General features: G+C 42.0%; 1 protein-coding gene across 1 annotated transcript in view; it reads right to left on the minus strand.

Annotated features, from left to right (window-relative positions):
- Window positions 1-759: 759 nt before the first annotated feature.
- gpr179 (G protein-coupled receptor 179) overlaps window positions 760-26,565 on the minus strand; it is a 26,161-nt gene continuing 355 nt past the window's right edge. The window contains exons 1-13 of the mRNA XM_070856589.1: window positions 26,007-26,565; window positions 24,873-24,981; window positions 16,812-16,908; window positions 13,746-13,966; window positions 12,698-12,766; window positions 7,874-7,983; window positions 7,051-7,289; window positions 6,112-6,250; window positions 5,922-6,024; window positions 4,545-4,694; window positions 1,899-4,140; window positions 1,201-1,613; window positions 760-1,074 (exon numbers count right to left, since the gene is read on the minus strand). The exon at window positions 26,007-26,565 is cut by the window's right edge and continues 355 nt beyond it. Of these exons, the coding sequence (XP_070712690.1) occupies window positions 760-1,074; window positions 1,201-1,613; window positions 1,899-4,140; window positions 4,545-4,694; window positions 5,922-6,024; window positions 6,112-6,250; window positions 7,051-7,289; window positions 7,874-7,983; window positions 12,698-12,766; window positions 13,746-13,966; window positions 16,812-16,908; window positions 24,873-24,981; window positions 26,007-26,565 (4,766 nt within the window). The remainder of the gene's footprint in view (window positions 1,075-1,200; window positions 1,614-1,898; window positions 4,141-4,544; window positions 4,695-5,921; window positions 6,025-6,111; window positions 6,251-7,050; window positions 7,290-7,873; window positions 7,984-12,697; window positions 12,767-13,745; window positions 13,967-16,811; window positions 16,909-24,872; window positions 24,982-26,006) is intronic.

A 26,565-nucleotide genomic window follows, 5' to 3' on the forward strand; every position in this document is an offset into this window, starting at 1 on the left:
ATAGTTTATCATTCATTAATACTTAATTGAAGTGTAATTTGACATCCGTTGTACCTCTGGCAGCACTGCTCTTCAATTTTTGAAAATATAATTTCCACAAAAGTAGACTGAACTCATCTGGTGTATGCTGGTGAAGCTATGACTTCCATCTGCTGGGCATCTGTGCTTTATGTTAAGTTCGGGCTCTGCAGCATATTCACCCCAGCCGACATACTGTACGTACATGACAAATATGTAAATTGTCACCTAAAAACATACAAAGACACAAAAACGTTTAGATTTAAAATGGGGGGTAGAAGCAGGAAGAAAAGGGACTTCATCTAAATGCCTTAGATGCCCTTCCATCAGCCAAGAAATGTCTGGGTGTAGTTCATTGCTGGAATAATGAGGGACAAAATTACTTTGCAATATGCTCTTCAATTAAAATAAAACTTATTTTCAGTCAGGTTTGCACAACTTATTGTGTCCAGCTCATCAGTTCTCTACTACAGGCTTCATACTTGGACAGCAACATGGCCCAAATGGATAGTCCAACCTGGAATAACACAGCCCTTAGTTCTGTCTTTGATTAGCCCAAGTAATTGTCCAACAGAAAGGGCTTTCGTTGCCAGCTGCAGGGGAGCTGTCCATGAGCTGTCCATGAGCTGTCCATGAGCTGTCCCCGCTCTTTGACCTCCCTGTGGAGCTGGGAAAGTTAAAAACAAAGTTCCCCTTGACCACCATTTCCCCCTGATTCTGCGGGAGCTGGCTAGATTTAGGTCACAAATCAGGTGGGAATACCAGAGCCTCAGCAGCAAATTCTGCATCGTCCTCTTCATCCTCCTCAGGAATATTCTCAGGTTCCCATGTAAAAACGTCAGAGGCATTGTCTGTAAATGAACCAGATCTACTCCGAACCATGTCCCAGGGACACAAAGCATCACGTCGACCCAGGGCTAAGTTTTCTTGAGACTCTTCTATCCGCTCGGTGTTGACATCTGCTGGAGTCCCCTCGGCACAGATTGGCCCCTGGTTCTCTCCGACTTTGTCACTGTTGGTAGCATCAACCTTGCTTTCAGTTGAGGTTTGTGGATCCTTAGATTCCCAAGGGCAAACTTCTGCTCCAGCTTTTGGAGCTTCTGTCTCCCACGGACAAACATCTGCCAGAACACTCTCTTGCTTTTGCAGAACTTTTGGAGCTTCTGTCTCCCACGGACAAACATCTGCCAGAACGCTGTCCTGCTTTTGCAGAACTTTTGGAGCTTCTGTCTCCCACGGACAAACATCTGCCAGAACGCTGTCTTGCTTTTGCAGAACTTTTGGAGCTTCCGTCTCCCACGGACAAACATTTGGGCGAGCGCTGTCTTGCTTTTCAAGAGCTTGTGGAGCTTCCGTCTCCCACGGACAAACATTTGGGCGAGCGCTGTCTTGCTTTTCAAGAGCTTGTGGAGCTTCCGTCTCCCACGGACAAACATTTGGGCGAGCGCTGTCTTGCTTTTCAAGAGCTGGTGGAGCTTCCGTCTCCCACGGACAAACATTTGGGCGAGCGCTGTCTTGCTTTTCAAGAACTTGTGGAGCTTCCGTCTCCCACGGACAAACATTTGGGCGAGCGCTGTCTTGCTTTTCAAGAACTTGTGGAGCTTCCGTCTCCCACGGACAAACATTTGGGCGAGCGCTGTCTTGCTTTTCAAGAGCTGGTGGAGCTTCTGCTTCCCATGGACAAACATCTTCTGGGGGTTTTCCTTGTCTTTGTAGCTCCACTGTTGCTTTTGATACCTCACTTTTAACTTCCCCCGTTTCATCTGACTCCCATGGACAAACATTTGGGCGAGCTGTGTCTTCCCTTACATAACTCAGTGATGTTTTGGGGGTCTCTGGCTTTCCTGATTGTGGTTCACCACTATCCCATGGACAAACATCTGCCCGTCTTTCCAGTCCTTGTGACGGCAACTTGGTTACTGCAATTTTTTCAGGGGTCTCGGTTTCCCAGGGACATACATTTACTAATGTGCTGTCTTTCTCCTCAGAAACGGCTCTCAAGACACCTCTTTGTGAGTCTTCTGGTTTGTCTTGATGTCCAGTCTCCCAGGGACAAACGTCTGCCTTGACAGTCATTTGTGAAGCTGAGTCTGTATTTGTGGGCTCTGTGGTCCCCTCTTCCCATGGACAAATCTGTTCACTGATTTTAGGGGGGTCAGGGAAATCCCATGGACAGCTTTCTGTTGTCTTGATCATTTGTCTACCCACGGCGGGTGACTTGGCATGGTATTGTTGCACATTACTTAAAATTTCTTTTGAAGCACCGGGATAGATGGCAGGTTTAAGAACTTGTTGTCGAATGGGCACTGCCAGCGTTCCCTTGGACTCCAAAGTATTTAGGTTTTGATATACAACTTCAGCCTTGCCCTGAGAATCCCAAGGACAGACATTAGTATATTCATTATCTTGCCTTATTGAAGGTTGGGCAGTGTCTGCACTCTCCCAGGGACATACGTTTGATGAACTTTTCAAATTCTGTGAATCCTTGGACAGGTTAGTTTGAACGGGAATATCCTGTGTATCCCAAGGACATACGTCACCACGACCACTTCCTTGTCTCGTGACATTCCTTTGCTCTTGAGATTCCCATGGACAGACATTAGATGGTTCAGATACCTGTGAATCCCATGGACAGACATCTGCTTTAATGCTCTGCTGCTTCTTTGCTCCCTCTTTTTCCTGGTAAGTACCTGCTCCCTCCCATGGACACACATCTGCGTGGGAAATGTTGCGGACTGGTGTAATCCGATTGCTACCTCTTCGGTGAGTCGAAGGAGTTCTACAGCTGCTGGCAGTTTCCCAAGAACTTACACTGCCACGTTTGCTGTTCTGCCTCGATAAAAACACATTTTCATAAGTGCCATCTTTTTGCATGTCATCCATGTCCCAAGGGTAGACGGCAGATTTTACAATCACGAGCCTTCTTGGGCTTCTTTCAGCAGAGTCCACAGAGGAAAGTCTGATGGCGTTCTGTTTCACAAGGCATGGTTTTCCGTCTGCTGTTGTCGTCATACTTCTTCTCTGCAGTGTCCTCTTTTCCACGCTTGGGCGCCTACTAGATGTTCCTAATCTTGGTGTTGTGGAAGCACTTTCCTGACTTTTTTGTGAGACAGAATCCTCTCTGTTTAGATTTCCATCATTACTGGACCTGCTTCCTGCATCCATGGATCCCATAATTGACTTCACAGACAGCCACTTAGTGGTGGTGGAGCGGAAGGAGAAGACACGTTGATCTTTTGTGACCTTTGGTCGAGGAGAGCTTGGTAGACTTGCAGACACATGGACCTGTGGTTTGGGGGATGGTGTTTCACCTTGTATTCCCCTATCTACTGAAGGAGTCTTTTGTACAGGTGGCGTAAAGTCCCAGGGACAGATAAGCACCTGTGGAGATGCTGGTCCGTGTTCCTCACTATCTGTAGTGTTTGCGTAGGTGACATGCTTCTGGTTCTTGTCCCCTGATTGTTCTGGCTCCACTTCCCAAGGACAGACCTCAGCCTTGTCAAATGACTCTGACTGGAGAGCACTCCTGGTCTGGTCACCAATGGAAATGCTCTGCCTGGACCTTGTTATTGGAGTGGTGGCTCTGTTAGCCTCAATTAAATGGGCGGTAGTTGAGGTTAGACTCCAGGATTTATGAAGCCGGGTGTGATCAGGATGCAGGAGATTGGTATCAATTGTCAGATTTTGGGCGCTGGCTGACTTACAGACCCCTGGTGGAATATCCAAGGAGTCGGTCTCAGATCGCCGGGAAGATCTCCGCCCAGTGTTGGCTTTCAACGTGTTGTCATGCAAAGAGTCTCGTTCCCTCACGTAGTGATGATCACTTTGGGACTTGCGCATGGATGGAGATGGTGTTCTTATCGAACTTCTATAGCTGATGCTGACAGTATCTGGGGTCCTCCTGAAAGAATCCTGATTCACACTTCTACTGTGGAAGGATCCGTCTCTGTCGTCGCGGCTACACTGCCGGCTCACGCTTTCTGGGAACTCAGCGATTCGTCTAATAATGGACCTCCCCAGTGCACATCGAGAGCTTCGCTTCTTCGACAGATGAGGGTTATTTGCGGTCATCTTCTTAGTCTTGTGAACTTCTAACTGGGCATATAACTTCTTCAGTTCATCCTGGTGCATATGAAGAAGGGAGGGAATTGAGGAAGGGATTGAGGAAAAGGTAGAAATGATTTATGAGAGGAAAATGTGTGGAGAGTAACAAGTCAGAGGAAAGGTAAAAGACACATTTTCATGTAAGAAGAGCACAGTTTAGGATCAGAAAAGGATAAAGGGTGGAGAAAGGTTATACAGTACAACACATGTTCATTCTCCCGTTGATTGTATTTACTGTATTTATGATTTAAATTATGACACATTTAAGATCTGTTTAATTGAGTTTACATGTCTTCACAACTGAAATTAAGGGACATTTATTTTCATTATTTAAATGTGAGCTTTGGATTTTCTTCCACCCATTGTAAATTATGTCCCAATGTAAAGTGATAACATCGTTCTGAAGGGACAAGAGAGTTTACCCGAAAGTCATCCGGGTCCACTCCACTGTGCTCACTCCAACCGGAGTGAAAACTGCTGTTGAGGTATGAGCCGGAGCGCCGAAGGTCCACCTCGTCTTCATACACCTCTGCTGCGATCTCCTCCCTCCTCGGCTTGGACACGTAAAGGAACTGCGAAACACACACGCAGGCTTTACAGTTCATATGGAAACATTTCGCAGATGAAAACAACACAGCAGGTAATCACATGTGTTCTTTTTTTAACGTTTGTGGTTCTGTTATTTGATGACTGTTTGATGAAGTTTATCCATAAATATTGGATGGATTGATCCTGGTCCCAAAGGAATTTGTAAAGACTTTCATGTCCTATGTATTTATTTCACAGAATGCATGCATGCTTATAAACGCAATGCTTGACGTGCTACACTAACATGCTTACGGTATGGATGTGAAAAAAGCCCCCAGGAGGCACGCCAGGCTTTGAGGCCTGTAAAACTAATTACAACAACGGTGTCCGTTATGTGACGCCACTGGGCCCGAAAATACTTTTTTCCCCCTCGACTCACATTGTTAAAAAGACATCTGTAAATCAGTGGATGCATTTTTTTTTTTGAGTCACAAAATGACTTGTTTCATCATCAGCATTTGATTCCTTTGCTCCGATAATAATTTGGAAACACTGGAAGAGCCACACTGCAGCTTAACATGTTGAGTTGAATGCAAACGGAAGTAAATGCTGCAATATTTCAAGCGTCAAGAGTTAAGGATGTCCTATTATGATCTGTTACTTGTGGTAAATTTTGTACTTAAATATTGTATGTGTGGCACTTTCACATATTAATGAACCGTTCCATTACATTCAGTCCCTTAACAAAGTTCACATAATGCTTATCGTGACTATCACCACCATGTAAATCTCTCTATTTTGCAGTAGTTTTTAAAATCTGGTGTTGATGCATGTCATGAACCAGCAATGATTGGTTTGCCAGAACTGAAGGAGGGAATGACCGAAGCGACAGCAACCAGGAGTGTGGATTACAGGCGATTTTACCTGTATACTTACTCTCACTGCCAGAGGGAGGGGGCAAAGTTCCCACACTGCAGGTTTGAATATGCAAATTGTACTTTTGCTTCACTATTATTCGACAGGTTTTGTCACTCGTTACCTTACAAGATTTTTGCATACAAAACATGAGAATTAAACTACCCAGCAGTCTATTTCAGTACAGCTTAAAGTTGATAAATTAATTTAACTATCTTTTCTATACAACTATATTCAAGCAACTGTTTTTATAATCATTTTGCTCCTCAAATGTGAAATATGTTCCTACTTTGACTCCTTATTTTACCCCAAACTGAAGCAGTTTGTCAGTATGACATAACAAAAAAGTGGAGCACCTTAGGAATGAAGAGCAGTGCGAGCGTCACAGTGATGGTCACATGGGTGTGCGTGAAGGAGAGCAGCAGCATCCAATCAGGATGGAGAGAGGGAAAGGTGAACCTGAGGCGAACAGACAGAAAAACACAAAGTTAAGTCCCATCGGTCGCCTTCGTTGTGTTTGTACCACGGAGGACGCAGGTGAACTACCTGAACAGGTGAAACATGGTGGAGAGAAGCAGCTCGTTGTGGATGGCGATGCCCATGTAGCGAGGCTCGTGGAAGGCCGAGGGGACCGGCCTGACGGCGGTCCACAGGGAGCTGCCCCAGCACAGGAACAGAAGCTCAGCTGTGGCAGCGGAAAGAAAAAGACAAAGGTGGTCGTTCAAATCTCTGGAGCCTGTTTGATGAGTTCAGGGACCCGATCATAGAGTGGTGATTTAAATAATTTAGCTAATTCACACTATTGATTATACAGATGTGGATGTTGTTGGATCCATTTTTCGTTTGCAATGGAACTGTCTGAACATTTCAACAGTTTATCCATCACTTTCTCTATTTCAACCATTTATCAATCAAAATTTGAGAAATTCATTGTGGAAATACTGAAGAAATTGATTGTTCGAAGGTCTCAAATGTCAAAATTTGCAGCATTTCTTGGTTTTGCATTATAATAAATTGGTTTTTGACTAATTATCAGACAAACCAAGACATTTGATGAACTCAGCTTGGACTCTACAATATTGTGACAAACATTTTTCACTGTTTTCTGATATTTTAGAAATAAATAATAATCGGCATCAAATAATGTGTTAATGTTGATAATACAGTTTCTTTAAAGTTAATATTTAGCATAATTATTGCTTGTGGTGATTCTTGTTTGTTAAAAATGTTGTTAATCCATTATCACTTTTCTTTTTTTCCACAGTCTGGTTATTTAATTGAAATGGACACATAAAAAAAGAGTATATATAAGTGCTATAAATAAATATTAGAATATTATAATTCTTTTCAGTGTATTACAGAACAATAAATAAATATTATAATGTAAATATCTTTTAAATGTGGCTGCTGATATCTATGTCGTTGAAGTGGAAGGATCTATTTCGCTCAGACGGTCTCACATGTCGTTATTCCGCCGCCACTCACCCACAGCCATCATGTAGTCCCAGCGGTCCAGGTAGCACAGGTTGAACCCCTGGCCGTCCGACGTGTTGGTTGTGACGAACACCGGGATGTTCCTGTCGCGGTTCTGGAGGACGCCCACCGTCCAGGCGCACAGGAACCAGCTGACCGTCATCAGCATCACTCCCAGAATCCTCAGCAGGTGGAGACTGGACATGTAGGGTACTCTCTGGGCCGTACGGGAGAGGAACACCTTCAGCACCCTGTGCAGAGGCAAGAACCATATCAGTGTTTAACGGCTGCTCCTGTGGCTGTTGTACTATTATATATTCTATCATTAGATCGTTGTTCCTCGTGTATTCACGTAAAAAGCAGGATTTTACAGTTGGAGTTGGTTGAAGTGGAGCTCAAACCTCAACATTATCAAAAACACGTTAAAATGATGCAAAAGCAGCAAATCTTCAACCAGGAAACTTTTGTTCAATGAAAAGTGACTTAAATGACCATCAAAAATCAAATCAATTGACCGACCACTTGTACATTTTCATTTATTTAATGCTCAACCATCTAGCTAAAGCTGTTAATTAGATGTAGTGCAGTAAAAAGTGTAATAGTTCCCTCTGGGATGTGGAGTACAAGTAGAAAGTAGCTTCAGAATGAGAAGATTCAAGTACAAGTATTTTCAGAAAGTAGAGGACATTTAGAGTAAATTTACTTATAAAATGAAATGAAATACAAACGGGAATGCAGTTAGAGTGCAGTAAATAAGTCAAGAAGAAGAAAAAGAGGAACCGGTCCATCAAATCAAAGTGTGAAATGTATTAAAAAGCAGAAAATGCCAGCCTACCTGTACATTTTCAGCGTGACCGTCCCGTAGACGATGGAGAAGCCGAGCATTCGGACCCAGCGGAGCAGAATACACCTGAACGTGCTCGGCTTGAAGTACATGATGAAGACCTGCGGAGACACAAGAGGCGCTAACGGTGAGAAGGACTGCTTCTAACTGATTGTATCTGTCATTACCAACATTTCATTGGTTTTTACCTCTAAAACAAAGTCGTCTAGATAATCTGACTAAACGTTGACGCGTTTTCTGCAGAGATTTTGGTGCAATGCAGAAAGTATTGTGCAAAAAAGATGGAAAAACTAAAAAAAAAAGAGGCTCAAATTGTAATAAACTGGACGATTCACTGATTAGTTGATCAACAGAAAAATAACTGATAATTAACTAATCATATAAATCATTTTTCAAGAAACAAGACACCAAAAAATTTGAGTTTAAATGTGGTGCTTTTCTTCATTTTGCATCAATATAAGTTGAATATTTTTGGGTTTCTTGTCTATTTGTCAGACGTTTAATGACTTCTAGGATATTACGACGGACATTTTCTCACTGTTTTCAAAAGATTTTACAGACCAAACGATTAATTAACGACCACAACTACAAATAAAAGTCCTGAATTCAAAATGCTACTTAAACAAATGTGCAGACGTATTATCAAATTTGTAATGTTATACTATTCTATTTCTACAGAATACATATAAAAACACATGTAGTTCATCAATATGGAGCCAATTTTACACATTACTTGGTATATTTATAATCAAAGTACAATATTTCCAGCTGAAATGTGGTGGAGTAGAAGTAGAAAGTGGCACGAGGAGAAAAGACCACCATGGCCTTCAGGTTAACACTTAAACTACACATTCCTGATTTTACTGTAGTAACATTTTTAATACAGAGTGTTTTTACAGTGTGGTATTAGTGCTTTTACTGTGGTGAAGGATCTGAGCACATCTGATAAGTACTACTTTTAGTACAGCTACTACTACTACTGCAACTGTTGGTACTATTACTGATATTTTTTTTTTTACTACTCATCAAACAAAAACTGTTTAAAAAGCAGCAAAAAAAGTCCGAATTAAATGTGTTTTTTTTTTTTTTTTTCCCTCCATTCGACAACAGGTTGTGCCTCCGTCTCTGTTCAGTGTGTAACAGTGGAGCGGATGACTGTAATCCAGGAATTAAAGCTCATTCTGCTGCGACAGTCAGCGTCCGTCACTCTGGATAAGAGCATCAGCTAAAGCTTAAAATGTGAACGCAAATTTACATCGTTGTGTTCAAACCTCTCATAAAGGATAAACTACTCAGGGTGAATACGTATAGAATCAGTAAACATCCAGTACGGAGGAGGTTTAATCAGCAGAAATGGCCGGCGTCCAAAGGCAGATTGGACTCTTTGTTATAGTAGGAGCTGCTGTAAAGCTACGGTGAGAGGACGGAGCCAAAAAACACAAGGGATGTTGTGGGTTTTTTTGACGTGGGGTTGCATGAGGTACTTAGTGCATCACCTACAGTCACTACATCCCCAGTTTGGAGAAGCAAAGTAATGTACTCCTATGGGTGGGGGACGCAGGAAAACAAAGGCCCACCTATTTATTTATTTATTATTTATCTTAACTGCTTTACATTGCTGTCAGACAGTTCTTTCTGATGGGGAACCAAAGCTGTTTCTTCGCTCACTTCAAAGCCACCAGACTCCATTGACAAAAATAATGATTTTACTTCAACGAGCGCAGGAGTTTGCTGGACTGCTGCTGCCTCGATTAATGAACTAGCACGTTAGCTCAACTCCAAACTAACCATTTAAAACACCGCAGTCACACAATAACACAAGCAAACTAATTTATTGAGGCAGCAGTGGGCCAGCAACTGCCTTCTTCTGTGAGGTAAAACTACTGTTTTTGAGAATGGAGTCTGGTGGAGGGAGGGAGAACGACTAGTTAGCTGCACACAGTTTCTCATGGTCCCCTGGGGATGAATCATTATGACTTTGACTATGATTTATAGTCATTGCAGGACATGACAGGGAATGAAATGAGGTTTAGCGATAACAAAATCTAGAAGAAAGTGCTCAATAAGACACCGTTAACCATAAGAATAGCTGATTAAGTTTATAAATGTTAAGTGAGTGGAGAGTGTGAGGATAAAAATAAGACTGCAAGCAAACTGCAGCAATGCCCTGATATGAAACAGTGGTAAGAAGCAGCTGTTCCTCAGCCTGGTGGCAGCAGGTTAAACCTTAGTCCAGCCAGAAAGCCGCTATTCGGCTATTTACAACCAGTCTGGTCACGTAGTAAAAAGAAAAATAAATTCCTATTTGGTTTAGTTGCAGGACTTTCAGCCAGGAGAGCTGAAGAGGTTTAAATACCAAGTAAGACCAAAAATAGTGTTACCTGTTTCAGTATCATGTTATTATTAGCGGCTGCAGTTTGGTTAGGTTTAGGCCAATGTGCCTATTTACACTCGGGGGTAAATAGTGTTGTTGACTACCGACACCAGTCTGTAAAGACTTTCAGCGTGTTTTATCCATAAATGTGGTTGCTCAAGCTGCCTAAGAGATGTGAGGGGTGTATTCAGTGGTGGAGAAACTATTCTGATCCATAAAAGTACTAATACCACACTGCAACAATTCTCCAGCACAAGTGAAATTCCTGCATTGAACATGTTACTTAAACAACAGATATCCAGGAAAATGTAGTTACAGCAGTAAAATAGTAAATGTAGAGAATATTTCTGGTGTAACTGGTTGAGATGGAGCTGATTTAGAGCCGTTTTGTGTTGGACTGCAACTAATTATTTCAATTTATTTTATGGATTTATCTGCTGATTTGATTGTTGACTGACATTTGTGTGAAATGCTGCCACAAAACGTCTTCATCTGTAAAGTAACTAAAGCTGTGAGATGAATGTAGTGAAGTAGAAAAGATGAAAACGTACTGAAAGAAATGAGTGCAGTACAAGAACCGTTACTTTCTACTTGAGCTACTTTACTAAATGTACTTGACTAATCGATGCGATCAATCTTAATCTAGCTTCAGACGGAGGAGAAGTTGCACAGAAGAGGCTTTTTAGCGCCACGACGGCTCTCCACGTGCCCACCAGACGAGGCCGCCAGCGGGTGGTCTGTTTGTAGATCAAACGGACCCCCGATGGCAGGGACCCCTCGCCGAGATGAGAGGCTGAACTTTAAAACTCTCATGTGGGACTTTCAGGACTACAGTCAGGTATGTGGGCTGCAAGCTACCTTTGAATTTCTCCAAACAAAACTCTTCGGCATCATCTCAAAGGGCCAAAAAGACTTTTTCTGTCCTGTTTACAGTTTAAATCTTTGTGCTACATTTACTCTTATCTTTCAGCGTATCGTTGTCTTTACTGCACTCAAACAAATAAAACCTTTGAGTGCTTAGAATAAAATAAACAATATATTATCTTATATTTAAAACTTTATTAAAATCTCTACTTTTAATATTTTGGTTAATCTTTTGACAGTGAATTTCCACCAAAAAAAGTTTGGATTATCTCCATTTGAAGCGTATATACTGACCGCATGAAGAACATTAGCTGTTGGTTGTAAATATACTGGCATGTGTCAGGTATCAGATCTTTCTAATATTGTAAATATCGCTATATATTTTTTACATTTTCTGATTTAGTTTCCAATTTATCAAGGCGAATTTCTTGTAATGTGAAAACTTACTTGGCAATAAACGTGGAAAGTCTCATCTTGGCTCTTGTAGAAGATAATGCCAGTACTGTATATTCATATAGTATATCATATTATAGTAAATACTATTAGCATATTAATTAGAGCAGTCTGTGCAATTTCATAAACACCTTTTGGAACCAATATCTGTACAACAAATCCACGGACAACTGTGCAATCCACACAATGTTTCTTTATAATTATATAAAGTATTACTGTGTATATGATGTTAATGTCAATAAAGTTTATCGTATCTTATCTTAAAGTAAAAGCAGATATATTTTTATTTCAGGTGTTTTTTGTATCGGACTGCGTTAATTTGAGCTAAATGTAATAAACTGGCATGTTCGCCTGATTGACAGGTGAGTCGGCCAATCGCCGTCAGCCCACCTCAGCTGAACCCAGCCCTCCTTCCTAATCATAATCCTAAAAAATCCTAATTCAGGCAAATGAATTAGGATTGTCTCCTGCAAATCCAGACCTCAAACTCCCCCTTCAAAAGAGTGTTGTCGCCAACGTTATACCCATGTTTTGTTTTGGTTTATGTTTTTTTTTTTGGTCTGTGATCTTGTTCAGCTCATGAACTTTGTCTTTTTTATCGTCGTTTGTTCTGCAGAATCTAGAAAAGTAGATCTCCTGCCGTCTGTGAAGGATTTTTCATGCTGCTGTTAACTCATACGCAGATGTGGCTCCAATGTTTTCACGTCCTGGCCTGTGACGATCGTCTTTACAGCCCATCCCCAGAGATCACACGTTAAACCCAATCGGTGATCACCGATCAATGAGGCAGCAGGGACGGCTCACATCGACCGACACCACGGATGAAAAGTCATGGCTGACTTGTGTTAACGGCTCTTTAATTGGTAAAATGAATCTAAAGATTGATTGATAATCTATCACCGGAGCAGTTATGAAAACTGTCGACAACCCACACACCCCCTTTCCACTCACACACACACACACACACACACACACACACACACACACACACACACACCCTCAACCCATTCACCCTCCCACAAATGGTCCATTATGATATAATCCGCGGCGCTGTGCGGTGCAGTGATCTGTAAAGAGCTCTAATCTGTCACACTCTCGGCCGGCCGGCTCGGTCAGACGCTCACCGGGAAGTAGAGGAGCAGAGAGCCGAACAGGATCATCTCCAGCAGCAGGAGGCCAGACGCCCGGATCCTCTGAGGGACGAGAGAGAGAGAGGGTGGACGCGAACAAACAAACAAACAAACAAACAAACAAAAAAAGAAAGTTAGCTCAAAATTCAGCTCTCATGTGTTAAAATCGACCGATTCGTGCTCATTTCTCCTTTTTTTGTGTTTTGTGCTAAATGAGCTGCTTGGATCTCCTCTTTTCTCCTCCTGCTCATGAGCGCTGCACACGTTCCCAAACTAAATAGATGATTTACTGTTTACTTCCACAGAATCACAGACAGATTAGTCTCAAAAGCAAAGAGAAGCCAATGTGAGTGTGTGTTTTACAGCTCAAACAATGGGCGTCGTACAAGAAGCCTCACACGAACAAACTTCCTCTAATCTTTTTGTTTGTGTCCATGTTTGTTGTCGTTTTGTTACTACCAACTGATTTCTGGGATTCACACGTGGTTTCTTATTTTTCGAAGAAAATATAGATAAAAAAACTCCCTTTTAATGGTCCACAAATTAAAAGTTAGTTAAAATTGTTTACATTTGAGGAGAGATTAAGAATAATACACATAAATAATGAAAGAAATGATAATAAAATAAATAAAAAATAACAAAAAAAGTTGAAAATAAAAGCTAAATTCAGATTATTATATGTTTTGCATAAATTATAATAACGGGATTATTGAATTGGTTGAATAAAGAAATGTTCAGTCCAGTTAAGACCTTAAAAACCCTATTTAGAGACCACAAAGATCTGTTATTATATGTTATGTTATTATAAATTATTGATCGATTGATATAATTAAAACATTTTAGATTCATTTGCAGCAATAACATAAAGATGGAGGGCAAACACATTTACAGTAACAATAAAAAAAAGACATTTCTTTTCTATAAACACAGCAAATTCTTGACATTATGTATCATGGCTCTGCGCCTCCAACAGCCTGATTGTCCTTCAGTCCAAACCCATCCGTATGGCGGCCCCCCGTCGAGCCCAAAAGACCTGACTCACCCGGTTTCGCCGATGCCTGTAGGCCACCAGCATGCTGACGAAGATGAGGAGCATGAAGACGCCCTGGACGGCGAGCACGGCGGCCCTCAGGAGCCAGGCCTCCTGCACCCGGCAGGGGGTGCCGTCCTGACAGCTCTTACAGCCCGGCCAGCACGGCAGACAGATGGGCATGATGGGGTAGCACATACTGCCGCCGTCAGTGGCGTTCACGGAGCCGCCATCTGCATTGACACCTACACAAACGCATGCGAAGACCTCACATTCATGTGGCTTACACCTCCAACACCGCACAGCAGAGTTATTTTTCGGCTCTGTTACAACATAATCACAGGAGGCCAGCACAAAGAGCAAAGGGTTCGATTCCCAGCTTGGTCGCACATTCCCATGAACTCGCTTTCCTGTGAGGGATTCAACCTACTGGTTAATTGGAGCGCTATGCAAAGTGGGGGTGAACCTGGGCGGACAACTTCCTGCATTTTATAATCTCCAGGTCATCCTAGTAACACAACATGGGCCAAGCAGATGTTAGCAGAGGCAAGGTGCATTAGAGTATGGACACACATAATTGGGGAGAAAGTGGGGCCAAAGGATCTAAAGGATCTAGTCTGTGCAAATATTCTAATATTAAGCTCCAAGAATCCTTTAAACTGTCCCACAACCCCACAGCTGTTGATTGGCTGCAGGCAAAACAGATTTACTTCTCAAATCAGATCTTTAAGACGGACTTTCTTATTTTGATTATTATTCTATTGTCATTTGCAAGTGACCTATCTTGCATGGGTAATGACGTAGGGGTCATTAACGATGTTTGCTAGCAGCGTGGGTTCAGCTGCACATCAGTCACCCTGGATTTGACAGCGTCGTGTGGGTTTTGAGACTATTGGGGCTTTTCCACTAGTACCTACTCGGTTCTACTCGACTCGACCCTACTCAGTTTTTAGGGTTTTCCACTGGGTGACACTACCTGGTACCAGGCACTTTTTTAGTACCTACTCGGCCTATTATTTCTGTGAACGAGCTAAACGGCTTCACGCAAACCAAATCACTCAATGTCCTTAGATGTGTTTGTGTTTGTGCCGCATACAAATTACGCCACTGGAGTTTCGGGCCGCCTTGCTATGACGACCCCCCCCATGTTGAGGTGGAACTCAATTGTAATGGAAAACGGCCAAGACCAAGTAAAGGCAAGTCGAGTAGAGCTAAAACTGTCCAAGTCCAATCAGAAACCGCATTTCAAACCACCTCAAAATGTTCCTTGAATTGCAGAAACTGCATTTCAGGTGGTTTGTTGCAGTCCTCACTCTCTAAAACCTCTAAAATCTGGATACAATCTGGATATGCCAAAAAAAAAAACAGATCTGGGCTGCCAGTCTGAGCGAGGGCTAAAAAGTAGCCTTCTCAGAGTTCAATCAAAGCTGCATAACTGATTTTTGGACAAAAGAGGCTCGGACTACCATCATCTCAGCAGTTTTTAAGAGGACACATTATACAAAATGCACCTTTAAATGTCCTCTCAACATAAATATGTGTCCCCGGTGGGTCTAGAGACCTTCAAACGATAAGAAAAGGCCACCATCTCTCTTTTTCACCTGCTCCATCTTTTGGTTAATTGTGTGCGAAAACACTTTATGCAGATTTGGCCTCACACGCAGAGATCTGTTGATCATGTGACCTCCTTCAGCCCTTTAGCTGAAACCCTGAATCCTCCTCACTGCCTGTTATCGCTGTGCGGCTAACCGCTAGCTCTGCTAATAAGATGTTAATCTGCTAATTGTTCTGTTGTTGGCTGCAAACACAGTCTTCATGTCCTCCCACCGTTTGAGGAAGTTAAAGACCAGAGGATTTATCTTATTTTGGATGAACTTGTGACACAAATGACGTCACAGCGGCTGCAAAACACGACTGTTGTGTTAGTGTGTGTGTAATGTTACTTTACTGGAGACTACTTCCAGAACCAGGGCAGTGAACGCTACCAGCTCCAGGGTGGATCGATACCGGCTGTCCATGACCTGACTTCAGACTTAAAGCTTCAAGTTTTGTCGCGTTTTTACGTTGTTTTGCTGTTTATTTGTCCGTTTAGTCTGTTGACCTCGGTGTTAGCATGCTGCGTGGCTAACGCGGCTCCCCCTTGGAGACGGCAGAGCTGATGCGGAGGTCGGTGGGCGGCACCTGCTCGGGCGTCTGGGAGCCGACCAGTTTTCAGACACAGAGAGCTAAAATGGGATGAGTAGTGTTCTGCATGCACAGTAAGAGAAAAATAATGTGTTTTTTGAACATTAAAGCATGCAAACATGTTGTAGCAGGACCCTCAGATACAAGAATGAACCTGAAAATGAGCAGAATAAAAAAAATATCCAGATTTTTAGTCCCTGTATGATCCCCTTCCCACACCACGTCCTAACAGCCAGCGAGCGTCAGCCACATAATCAGTTTGATTGCCTGGTTTTCTATCAGACTGTCCTAACTAGCATCGCTTTGAGCTGAACTTGAACAACCTATTATTCAGTAAAGAAACATCTAAATATCAGAATATAGAACATGTGTTTTCAGTTTAAAAGGTACAAGCGTAGGAAGAGAGTCAGTACTCGCCATCTTTTACTTGAATTGTAACGTCCCCAGTTTGGTAGATACAGTAAGGGTATTTTCTGTGCGATTGGATGCACACTGATGGATGCTCGCTGTCACATCACCAGCTGGTCTCTAACTGTGTCTGTCTGCTGTGTGGTGCTGAGCAGGTGGAGTACAGTGGGTTTAATCGGAGCTGTGTTTGCTAGAAATGGCTGCTGGGAGTTTTTGTAAGGGGCTGAGACTCGATCACACAGTAGATGTAAACACCACCAGTGGGCTAAAAGACGCTAAATGAAGCTAAACAGCATCTATAAGAACAAGAAAAACAGGAAAACAGCAGGCATTGATCATTCCCTGTGTTTAGTTAGGGCCCTGCAGAGTTTAAAATAAGACAATATGGAACAAAAATGGGAAAAAAACGTGTTTTAACTTTTAATTTCTGTGAATTTTCTCTCGGTTATTTAACCTGCTGTGGACGGAGGTGAGTCGCTGACTTACCTGGGTCTTGAGGGGCTATCTGAGGGTTGTAGTAACCTTCTCTACAGCGGCAGCAGTACTGGCCCAGTCGAAAACCCCGTCGTGGAATTGGGACACACTGCAAGAAACAGAGTACTTTTGTAAATAAGTTCCTATTCTATTCGTTTTTTACTGGTTTTAATTGGTTGTTACACGCGGGAAGGTTAATTTACTGACTGTAACACCCTGTTCTGTGTTTATAGAGTTAAACACTTGAGTTTTTATTCTGTTTTCACAGCAGGGATCAAAATAACACAAGCAGCTGATATAAGACGGCCCTTGGGTAAACACCACCTTTCGGAAGTTCAAGTCCGTCACTTCCCAACATTTTCCTGACATTTATCCTGCAAGTAAGTGTGTAATTTTGTCTCTAATTATGGAGAAATGTTCCTTGAAATTATATTTTGTTATATTTATAAAAGACAGAGTCCATATCTTAGCGCGTTCACTCAGCTGGAAACCCTCAAGGTTACACAAGTAATTAAATTAAATAAATTAGACAGAAATGAACCCATTACACAGAAAGTCTCACTAGAATTCCCTACTGGAAATGATTTGAAACGCACAGACTTGAAGAATAACGCATTAGGGTGTTAACACTAAGCACCAATTGTACCGTGTGATTGTAATTATTACATGGGGAGCTCCTATTAAATTACACTTCTGTTGTATTGACGACAATATGTTCTAAAGAGCTGCTATTAATACGTCATTACATTACATACATTATCATAGTTTCAGGATTAAATAATTGTATTTTATGTACCCGCCGATTAAGGAATCTCATATTTAGGTGCAGGTTTATGGACGGACATTAGCAGACGTCCAACAATGACAGAATGTAAAAGCAAAATTAAACGACATTAAATGACACCAGACATTATTCAGATGTAGTTTATTAACTTTAAAGACATTTAGTAGTTATTTTATTAATTATTAATTTTATTATAAGAAATCAATCCACAACAAAAGGTTTTAAAGAGGTTCTTGAAGAGTGGCCTGTTTTTTTTTTAAACCATTGTTTACATTACATATATATATATTTATCTCTGATTCATTTTATTGACGTTTATTGATTAATGAAGTAGCATTGAGTTAAATATAACATAAAAAAGCATAAAAGAATGTAAATAACGTAAAAAGTGTATTTTATTTTATTCATTTCATTGGCTCTTATTGATTTTTAATAATATTTTAAGGTTTTATTGTTAATTTTGTTAGGTTAAACATATTTGGCTGCATGTTTGTATGAAATGTGCAATATAAATAAAAAGAAAAAAATAAGTAACATCAATAAAATAAAGAAAATAATGTGAATAAGAAATTAAATTCTTTTCTTTTCTTTTTAGTTTGTTTTACCTAAATTAAGTTATTTTATTGATTTGTATAAACTGAGGCAACAACTAACGGAGATCCTGATAAACAATGAGAAAAAATAACGTGGAGCCGCGCCGTGAAGCTAACGCTACCTGAACGAATAAAGGTTGGAAAAAAGGGTCACATTGCTCTCTGTCTCTCTCACTCTATTTCCCTCTGATGCCAGCTTCAATTTACGGGACACACACACACACACACACACACACACACACACACACACACACACACACACACACACACTTGGATGGTCTGTGTGTTAATCTAAGTTAAAAGCTAAATGGATACATAATGCCTCGACTGAGAGCATTATCCTTTTCTAGAGAAATCCTGTTCTCAAACACACACACACACACACACACACACACACACACACACACACACACACACACACTCTAGCATCACATATGTATATACAAACCCACAACCCTCCTATCAGAAAGCTCAAAGACCTAATGCCACGGGCTGAACATTAGTGTGATATGGATTATACAGAGCGGCCAACTTAATTCTCCTCATGGTCACATCACAATTCACCAGATAGTCGTAGTAAAACAGCGGATTCAGTCGTCTGTCGTGTTTAAGTTGACATGACGACGGCCACTTTGAATGTTTCGCAGCCTCAAAAACCTGTTATGGTGACTTGTCTGAGCCCATCAATCAATACTAATGATCCAGCGGTGGAAAGTAACTGATTACATTTAATGAAGTGCTTTACTTGAGTACAAATTTGAGATATTTGTACATAATTCTCCTCTTTTAACACCGATTTTTACTTTTATTTCATTACAATCTGCTCCATTACATTTATCGGGCAGCTTTGCTTACTTCACTAATTAAGATTTTTGCACACAAAACAAATAAAAATAAGATGCTTTGCTAAGTTAAACTACCCAAGACTTAATTTCAAGTGCAGGTGAAACAATTTGAATCTAAATTACTCAGCAACTATTTTGATAATCATTTATTTTCCACGTAAAAACACTTCATAGTTTTAGGATTTGCTGCTTTTTTCTTTAGTTATTCAAATTATTTGAATCACTTTAACCAACCTCAACAATAGTAAAATCCTTCTTTAACATAAAAAACATAAGTGATAATAATCTAATATTATATATGATAGTATAACAATCATGACTTTTTATACTTTTAGTACATTTTCTTGAATATACGTACTTTTACTTTACTTTACAATGCAGGTCCTTCACTTGTAAGAGAGTTATTAGTAGTTATACTTACTACTGAATACTTCTTCCACAACACAAGACAAGGGGGATGAGAAGAGACGGGCTGACATACTTCAGGACAAAATGAGATGAGATGAGGCATGAAAGGACAAGACGGACGAAAAGGAACAGGGTATTTTACTTAAAGACGTGACGGGGGGAGAGAAAACATGAAGATGAGACATGAAAGGACAAGGCGGGGAAATACTGCACGAGAGAAGATGACATGAAGAAATATGAGATGAGATAAGATAAGATTACGAGATGAATGACAACAGGATGAGATGAGATAGGAGAGGATGATGAGTTGAAATATGACAAAATGAATGAGATATGAGAAGATGACATGATGAAATACAATGAGATGATATGAGATAAGAGAGAATTACAAGATGAAGGATGAAACTGGATGAGATGAGAGAGGAGAAGATGAGAGAACAGAGAGGTGACAATTGAAATATGACTAGATGAGATGAGATAAAAGATGACGAGATGAAATACAACAAGATGAGATGAGATAGGAAAAGATGACAGGATGAGATCCGACAAGATGAGATGAGAAAAAATGAGAGAAGAGGAGATGAGAGAAGACGGGACAGGACAAGAAGAAACAAGGATCAAAAGATCCTTTTTGTTTAATCACAAACGGCCATTAGTTCTCTTCAAAGACACCAGACTCCATTGACAAAATGTGTAATTTTACCTCACAGAACACAGGATCTACTGGTCTACCGCTGCCTTGATCAGAGTTATTGTGTGACTTTGGTGTTTTGTTTGTTTAGTTAGTTTGGTGTTTTAAAGTTTAGTTTGGATAATCCTTTTAAGAACCAAACTCACACAAAGCCTCTAACATAATAAGTTCTCCACAGTAAAATGATTGTTTTGTCAATGGAGTCTGGTGACTAAACATCCATTGTCCCTTTACACTTTCAAAATAAGGCTTGCTGGGAAATATTTCAGGTGACGGTAAAGGTTTTATGTTTAGGCAGCAAAACTGACATAGATTGGGTTAAAATAAGTTAACGATAGCGAAGTTATGTACACGATGAAAGTCATGTCTGGTAAAATAACTGAGCGTTGACTTTTGGCTTCACACAGGGAGATGAAGCCTGGTCTCCAGTGTGAAATCCATGTGGTTAGGTTTAGGAAAAGGTTTACGTTAGGTTTGGGCACCAGAACTACATGGTTAGGTTTATGAAAAGACAATAGTTTGGTCTTTGATCTATGTTACGTCAGTTAAAATAACTCTGACTTTTGGATTCACATGGAAAAACGAACCCTCTGTCTCCGGTTTGAAAGTCCTGTTTTTGATTGTTTGGATCAGAGTAGTTATACGCACCTCACATAGGTGCAAAGCCAGCAGTAGAAAACGAAACGTTGGGGCCATTTTTGAGCATGCAGGCGCTATATCTTTTTCAAAATCCAGTTTTTGACCCATTAATCCACCCACCGCTCCTCCGTGGGTGCAGAAAATGACCAATATAAATTAGCAGAGACTAAAAATGCGTGAAATAATGCACTGTGATGACATTGGCGCGTTGTTCACACACCATTTAGTGAGACCAGTCTGCAGAACCAAACAGGACAGATGAAAGTGGGTGACCCAGTACACGCTCTGCTCAGCCAAAGGGTCTGAATCCTCTAAGCCAGGTAGGACAGGAACGGGACAATGGGAGGGTGCCATGTGGATTTGGGGATTTTTGGGACTGTTCTTCTCTTGTGTTTTAGACCTCTGTGAGTGCGGCGCATAAAGGGGAAGTATGTCAGCGGGCTGGATTATCGCCATAATCCATCAGATCATCCTGCAGCCCGCCACCCAGCGCAACCATCTTTAAATAGACGGCTGAGATGAGAGGTAGAGGATTGGGCAGACAGGCAGGCAGGGAAAAGGGAAACTGAAGCTAACAGCGGGGAGGTGGAGGTGGAGTGGATGGAGGAGCAGACACCAGAGTGAAAGTGTGACTGGGTGAAAGCATGAGCGAAGGATAAAAGGCAAAAAAACGAAGTAATGAGCACAGACAGAGAGATTAAACCTTTTTCAGAGGTCACAAACTGTTCGGAGAGTATTTGTGTGATGTAACTAAAAGTCACAAACACGAGTTAGACAGTTTAAACAGATTGTCTACGCTAGATCGTATTAGATAGTGGCTGTCCGTGGCTCAGGAGGTGGAGCGGCTCCTCCATGAGTTGAAAGATCGGCAGTTCAATCCCCAGTTGCACCAGCAAGCCTGTCGAAATGTCGAATGCATGAAGGTACTTTTTGTGTCTTCCAAGCATTTTTCTTGCCGTCGAGCTGAATCTGGTGGGCGAGAAACGCGTCTCTATAGATTCAGAACTTGAAATAAAACAGTTTTTGATTGTAGCGTCAACAGTTTTGGTCCCAAATTCATTCTGTGGCTGCTTGATAAAGTAATAACCCCCATACCTCTCAGATTTGCATGAGATTTAATGGTCGTTCTCGACCTTGGAAGAAGAAGTGAACAGAAAAAATGCGGTTGAAGTCTAAGGTTTGGAAACTCTTCTATCCAGTTACAGTTTTATGGAAAGTGTTTTGTTTTGCACCCATTTTGTTTTGTGATTCTCGGGCTTCATCATTGTTGTGGACCGCCTGCCTGCTCGACTCCTGCTGCTACTTTTATTATGATCATATTTCTGTTGTTATTATAGCTGTTACTGTTATTATTGTTGTTGCTGTGCACCCCTCTCTCTCTCTTTCTTTCTAAACCAGCCATTTGAGGCAGATTGCCGCCCACCTACACACTGTAAGTTTCTGCCTGGGGAGTTGCCAAGAGTTGCTTGCTCACGGGGGGATTGTTTGGTCTCTGCAAATAAAACCGTAAGTTCAACTACTCTGTATAGAAAAGTGTAATGAGATAACTTTCGTTGTGACTTGGCGCCATAAAAATAAAACTGTTTTTTTTTTTTTTTTAGTTGACACAGAAGCTGCTGTCGTAGTTGTTTTTCACAAAGATTGAAGAAATATGTTGATTTAAGAGCTGCTATTTGACTTCAACCAACCTGCACGCCATCTTCTCTGTTGCTATTTATCATGGATCTTGCAAGGTAGCTATGAGGGAAGATAACGCCACCATTCGTTATCACTGTCATCGACTGTTCCACTGTCATGGTTGTCTTTGTCCTATTGATTGGTTGATGAAGGTCAGGTTGGTCAGGAACTCCTCAAACAAATACACCTCTTAGACTTCTTATAAACACAAATATCTAAAAAAAAATAGTTATCAAACTATCCAATCACTTGGCATAAACTAAATGCATGCTAAATGTAGAGATGGTCAAGATGATCTGCTGCTCAAACAGAGCATAAGAATGGTTGGTTGTTGTTGGTTGTTGTTGGTTGTCGGTCTGCAGACGAGCACGTCTGAACCCACAACACGTTGAACCCGGACGTAGATGCAGATCACACTCTTTTCAGCGGAGAAGAAGAACGTGAGGCTACGGTTGGAGTAGAAGATTGGAAAACGCTGCCTGGTCTGATTAGTGCTGATTTCTGCAGTGACATTCGGATGGGAGTGTCAGAATTGACCTTTATATAACAGCTTCAGGCTGGTGGTGGCAGCCGTGCGATGGTGTGGGGGATATTTTCTTTGCACACTTTGGGTCCTTGGTCCCAACTGAGCATCATTTAAACACCACAGCCTATCTGAGTTTTGTTTATAACCACGTCCACCCCTTTATGACCACAGTTCACTCACCCATCCTCTAAAGGCTACTTTCAGCAGCGGTAACGCTCCAAATCACAAAGCTCATATTCTTTCAGATCTCAGTCCAACAGAGCACCGTTAATGATGTGGTGGAACGGGAGATTGACATCGTGGACGTGCAGCCAACGAATCTACAGCAACAGCTGTGACGCTGTGATGTCAATATGGAGCTTTTAAGATTTAAGATTTAAGGCAGTTCTGAAGCCAAACCAGGGTCCAACACGATACTAACAAGGTGTATCCAATGAAGAGGCCTGTAGTTTAGTTTCTGCATCACTTCTTCAGCAATGACACACTTAAGGGTTGGCTCTGATTGATTGATTGTTTTGCACAACGCCATCACTGTTTGCGATCCATTTCTGACACCAAACTGTTGCTTTCAAATTGAGGAGAAGTACCCACCCCCATCACAGGCAGCGTAAAGAGTTAAGGCAACGATTATCATTGTTTTGTGTGAATCATTAACAGATGAGGCTGAAAGTGATGTGGTGTTTCACAAAAAGGGCGTCATCCTGATGGCTCGGCAATCTGAGGCTCATTACTGCTTGTTCTATACAGTCATTGTCCTGGTGGTAACCAATGTTCAGCCTCATCATGCTACTGTGTGTGTTTGCCCCTTTTTGGAAGCAGATTAAAGGTTAGAAGAGAAAAAAACTGTACAAATTCACAAATTTCGAGTTGGAGTTTGTCTATAAGCAATTATCTAAATTTGGTTGCAGCTGCATGGTGCATTTGAGAGTCGTGGTAGTTTGTCAGATAGGCCACACCCACAACAATTTGGCAACCAGCGATTAGAAAACAATATGACAAATCAATTCACGTCTTACCTGATTTAAGTACCAGATTTCAAGCTCCAAGAAGCTGAATGTGAGGCTTTGACCTGAATGCTAACATCCTCATGCTAACATACACACAACAAAAGTGCTAATATGCTGACTTCTGGTACTGTGGTTAGCACTTTTAGCTTAGCGTGTTAGCATGCTAATATTGGCTAGTTAGCCCTAAATACTCAGCTACAGGCAACATCATTAGTTTTGCTATTGCATTGGATGAAAAGTCACTAAAGTTATTACAATTCATCTTCTGGAGAACCTCAATGTCATGGCAATCCATTCAATATCACACACCACCTACCCAGCTGGTCACAGATTTCATAGCCGTCTTTCTAATTGGATGGACAAGGCCATGTATTACTATCATCGACTGTACAAAAGAAGTGGACGCAGCTTCCAGGCCTGAGAAGTAAAGCCAATGCTGAGGAGCCTTAAACCTGCAGCCACTGGCTCCAAACAGAAGTCTGATTGGATGGAAGTCAATGAGAAAATAAGCCGACTTCTCACCTGATTTATTAAGATCAGTGAACATTTTCCTGACGAGTTTCTGCTCTCAGTCTCTAGTTTACAGTCTTCTTCAGCACAGCAGTAGACCAGGAAGCAGGGTTTGCTTTAGGGACAGGCCTACCATGTGACCAAAAACCAAGATGGCGACGCCCATTACGCCAAACTCAAGGCTACAGTCCACAAACTAACGTCACGGTGGCTACGTCCATTTCTTTTATACTGTGACTATGATTACTATTGAATCTGCACCGAAAACATCTTGACCTGACATTTAATTGAAATCTGAAACACATTTTGTACTTTTAATACTTTTCTACTTTGGTTCAGCTCAGAGACGCCGAGGAGCAGTTTGTTCCTGGTCCTCGAATGATTTCGTTTTACCTCCATGGTGGTCCGGTTACACTGGTGAGTATCAGCAAACCAGCCGTCCCCTGTTGAACACTGGTTCAGGTTGATGTTTTGAATGTTGACATCCACACGGATCACACCTCTGACAAAGAAACACACACACACACACAGGCAGAAACAGATGTGTGTCAGAGTAAAGAAACCAGAGTGGCTCCAAATACCATCAGACTCATTAGAATAATCCCTTTTTTCTCCTTCAGCTCTTGCATCTCGCCTGCAGAAACTTGTATGGCCTTTAAGAGGATTCCCTTTCAAATGTCAGATTTTATTCAACACTGTTGATTCAAACACTTTTTTTTTTTTTTTTTTTTCCCCAAATGCAAATGAAACTTTTCTCCAGAGTGCTGGAGAGAAGGTCACAGGGGCCAGCGCAGAACTAGACAAGCAGGTGAAATACAAATGCTGCTGCTGTCAAGTTTGAAAGCTTTTATCCTTTTCAGGGACTAGAAGCTGGGGCATGTTTCCAGACCCAGCATCACAGATGTGTTATTGTGGGTTTTTAATATGTTTGGTAGAGGAAATGTACTCCAGCTTCAGTTCAGAGCACGAAAAACCAAAAAAACACCATCTCCATGACACCAATCAGTACCCTGAACTAAAGAGAAGACCTTTGCTTGAAAGCATCACAACCAGTTAAGCCTCCATCCCAGTGAAGCTGCTGTTAAATTAAACCACTTTAATGCACCGACACCCTGAAGCAGCTGGACTTTTCCTCTCCTCTAGCTCGTACCTAGCCTACTGCTCTGCAGCCGTCTCTCTCTGAAACTTTCTGCACTCAAAGTTTTGGGCTCATCTTGCTAAATGTCGAAAACCAAATAAAAAGCACCATATTTACTGTTCCAGTTTTGCAGAAAGCTGCTTGCAGATTAATTGATTCCTCTAAAATAAATAGAAATATGGTCCAGATTTAACAGTAAATACTAAACATAAAGTCTTTAAAGGGATCAGCCCGTTGAGAACCCAGTTTATGTGACACCAGTACTGATACCCAGACACCTCCAGTCTTAAATTCGTGACGTCATCAGCACGAGCCAGCTTGGTTGTGCTTTAACAATCGGTGTATTGGTGTGTGTGGCAGCTTGTATTTTTGTGTGTGCAGGCCCTAACCTGAACTCTGGCGTCAGGTCAGGCTTGAGGCCGTAGAAGGACGTGGACAAGGTGAGCATCCAGCCGGGCACGAAGCGTCCGTCCTTGCAGTCGAGGAAGGGGGCGTTGGCCCAGCGCACCCCGCTGCGATTGGTCACGTAGCTGTCGCCCTGCCTCCACTTGGGCGTGTCCAAGGTGCTGAGGTCGTTGAGGAGCACCCGCTTGGACAGGCCCGCCATCGGCTGGCTGGACTTAAAGCTCCTGAACCAGCTGTCGTCTGGGGCCGGGGCGGGCGGGTGCAGGCTCTCCCAGGCCTTGGATAAGTCCTGGAGGATGATGGTCTGCACCTTGGCGGTTGGGCTGCGGGAGGCACGGAGCACCAGGTGTGGCACCGTGGCAGTGGGGTCAGCGTCAAAGGTGAGCAGGGCCTGCTGGATGAGCACGTCGGCCTCCAGGAGGGCGCGGACCAGGGCGTGGTACCACTCCATGTCCTCCTCCACGGTGCTCTCCCGCAGGTCGCTGGCCTGGAAGATCATGTTGAGGAAGTTGGCCGTGTTGGCTAGCGCATCCAGAGCTGGCC

Source organism: Pempheris klunzingeri, chromosome 3, assembly GCF_042242105.1.
Source record: "Pempheris klunzingeri isolate RE-2024b chromosome 3, fPemKlu1.hap1, whole genome shotgun sequence".
Lineage (NCBI taxonomy): Eukaryota > Metazoa > Chordata > Actinopteri > Acropomatiformes > Pempheridae > Pempheris > Pempheris klunzingeri.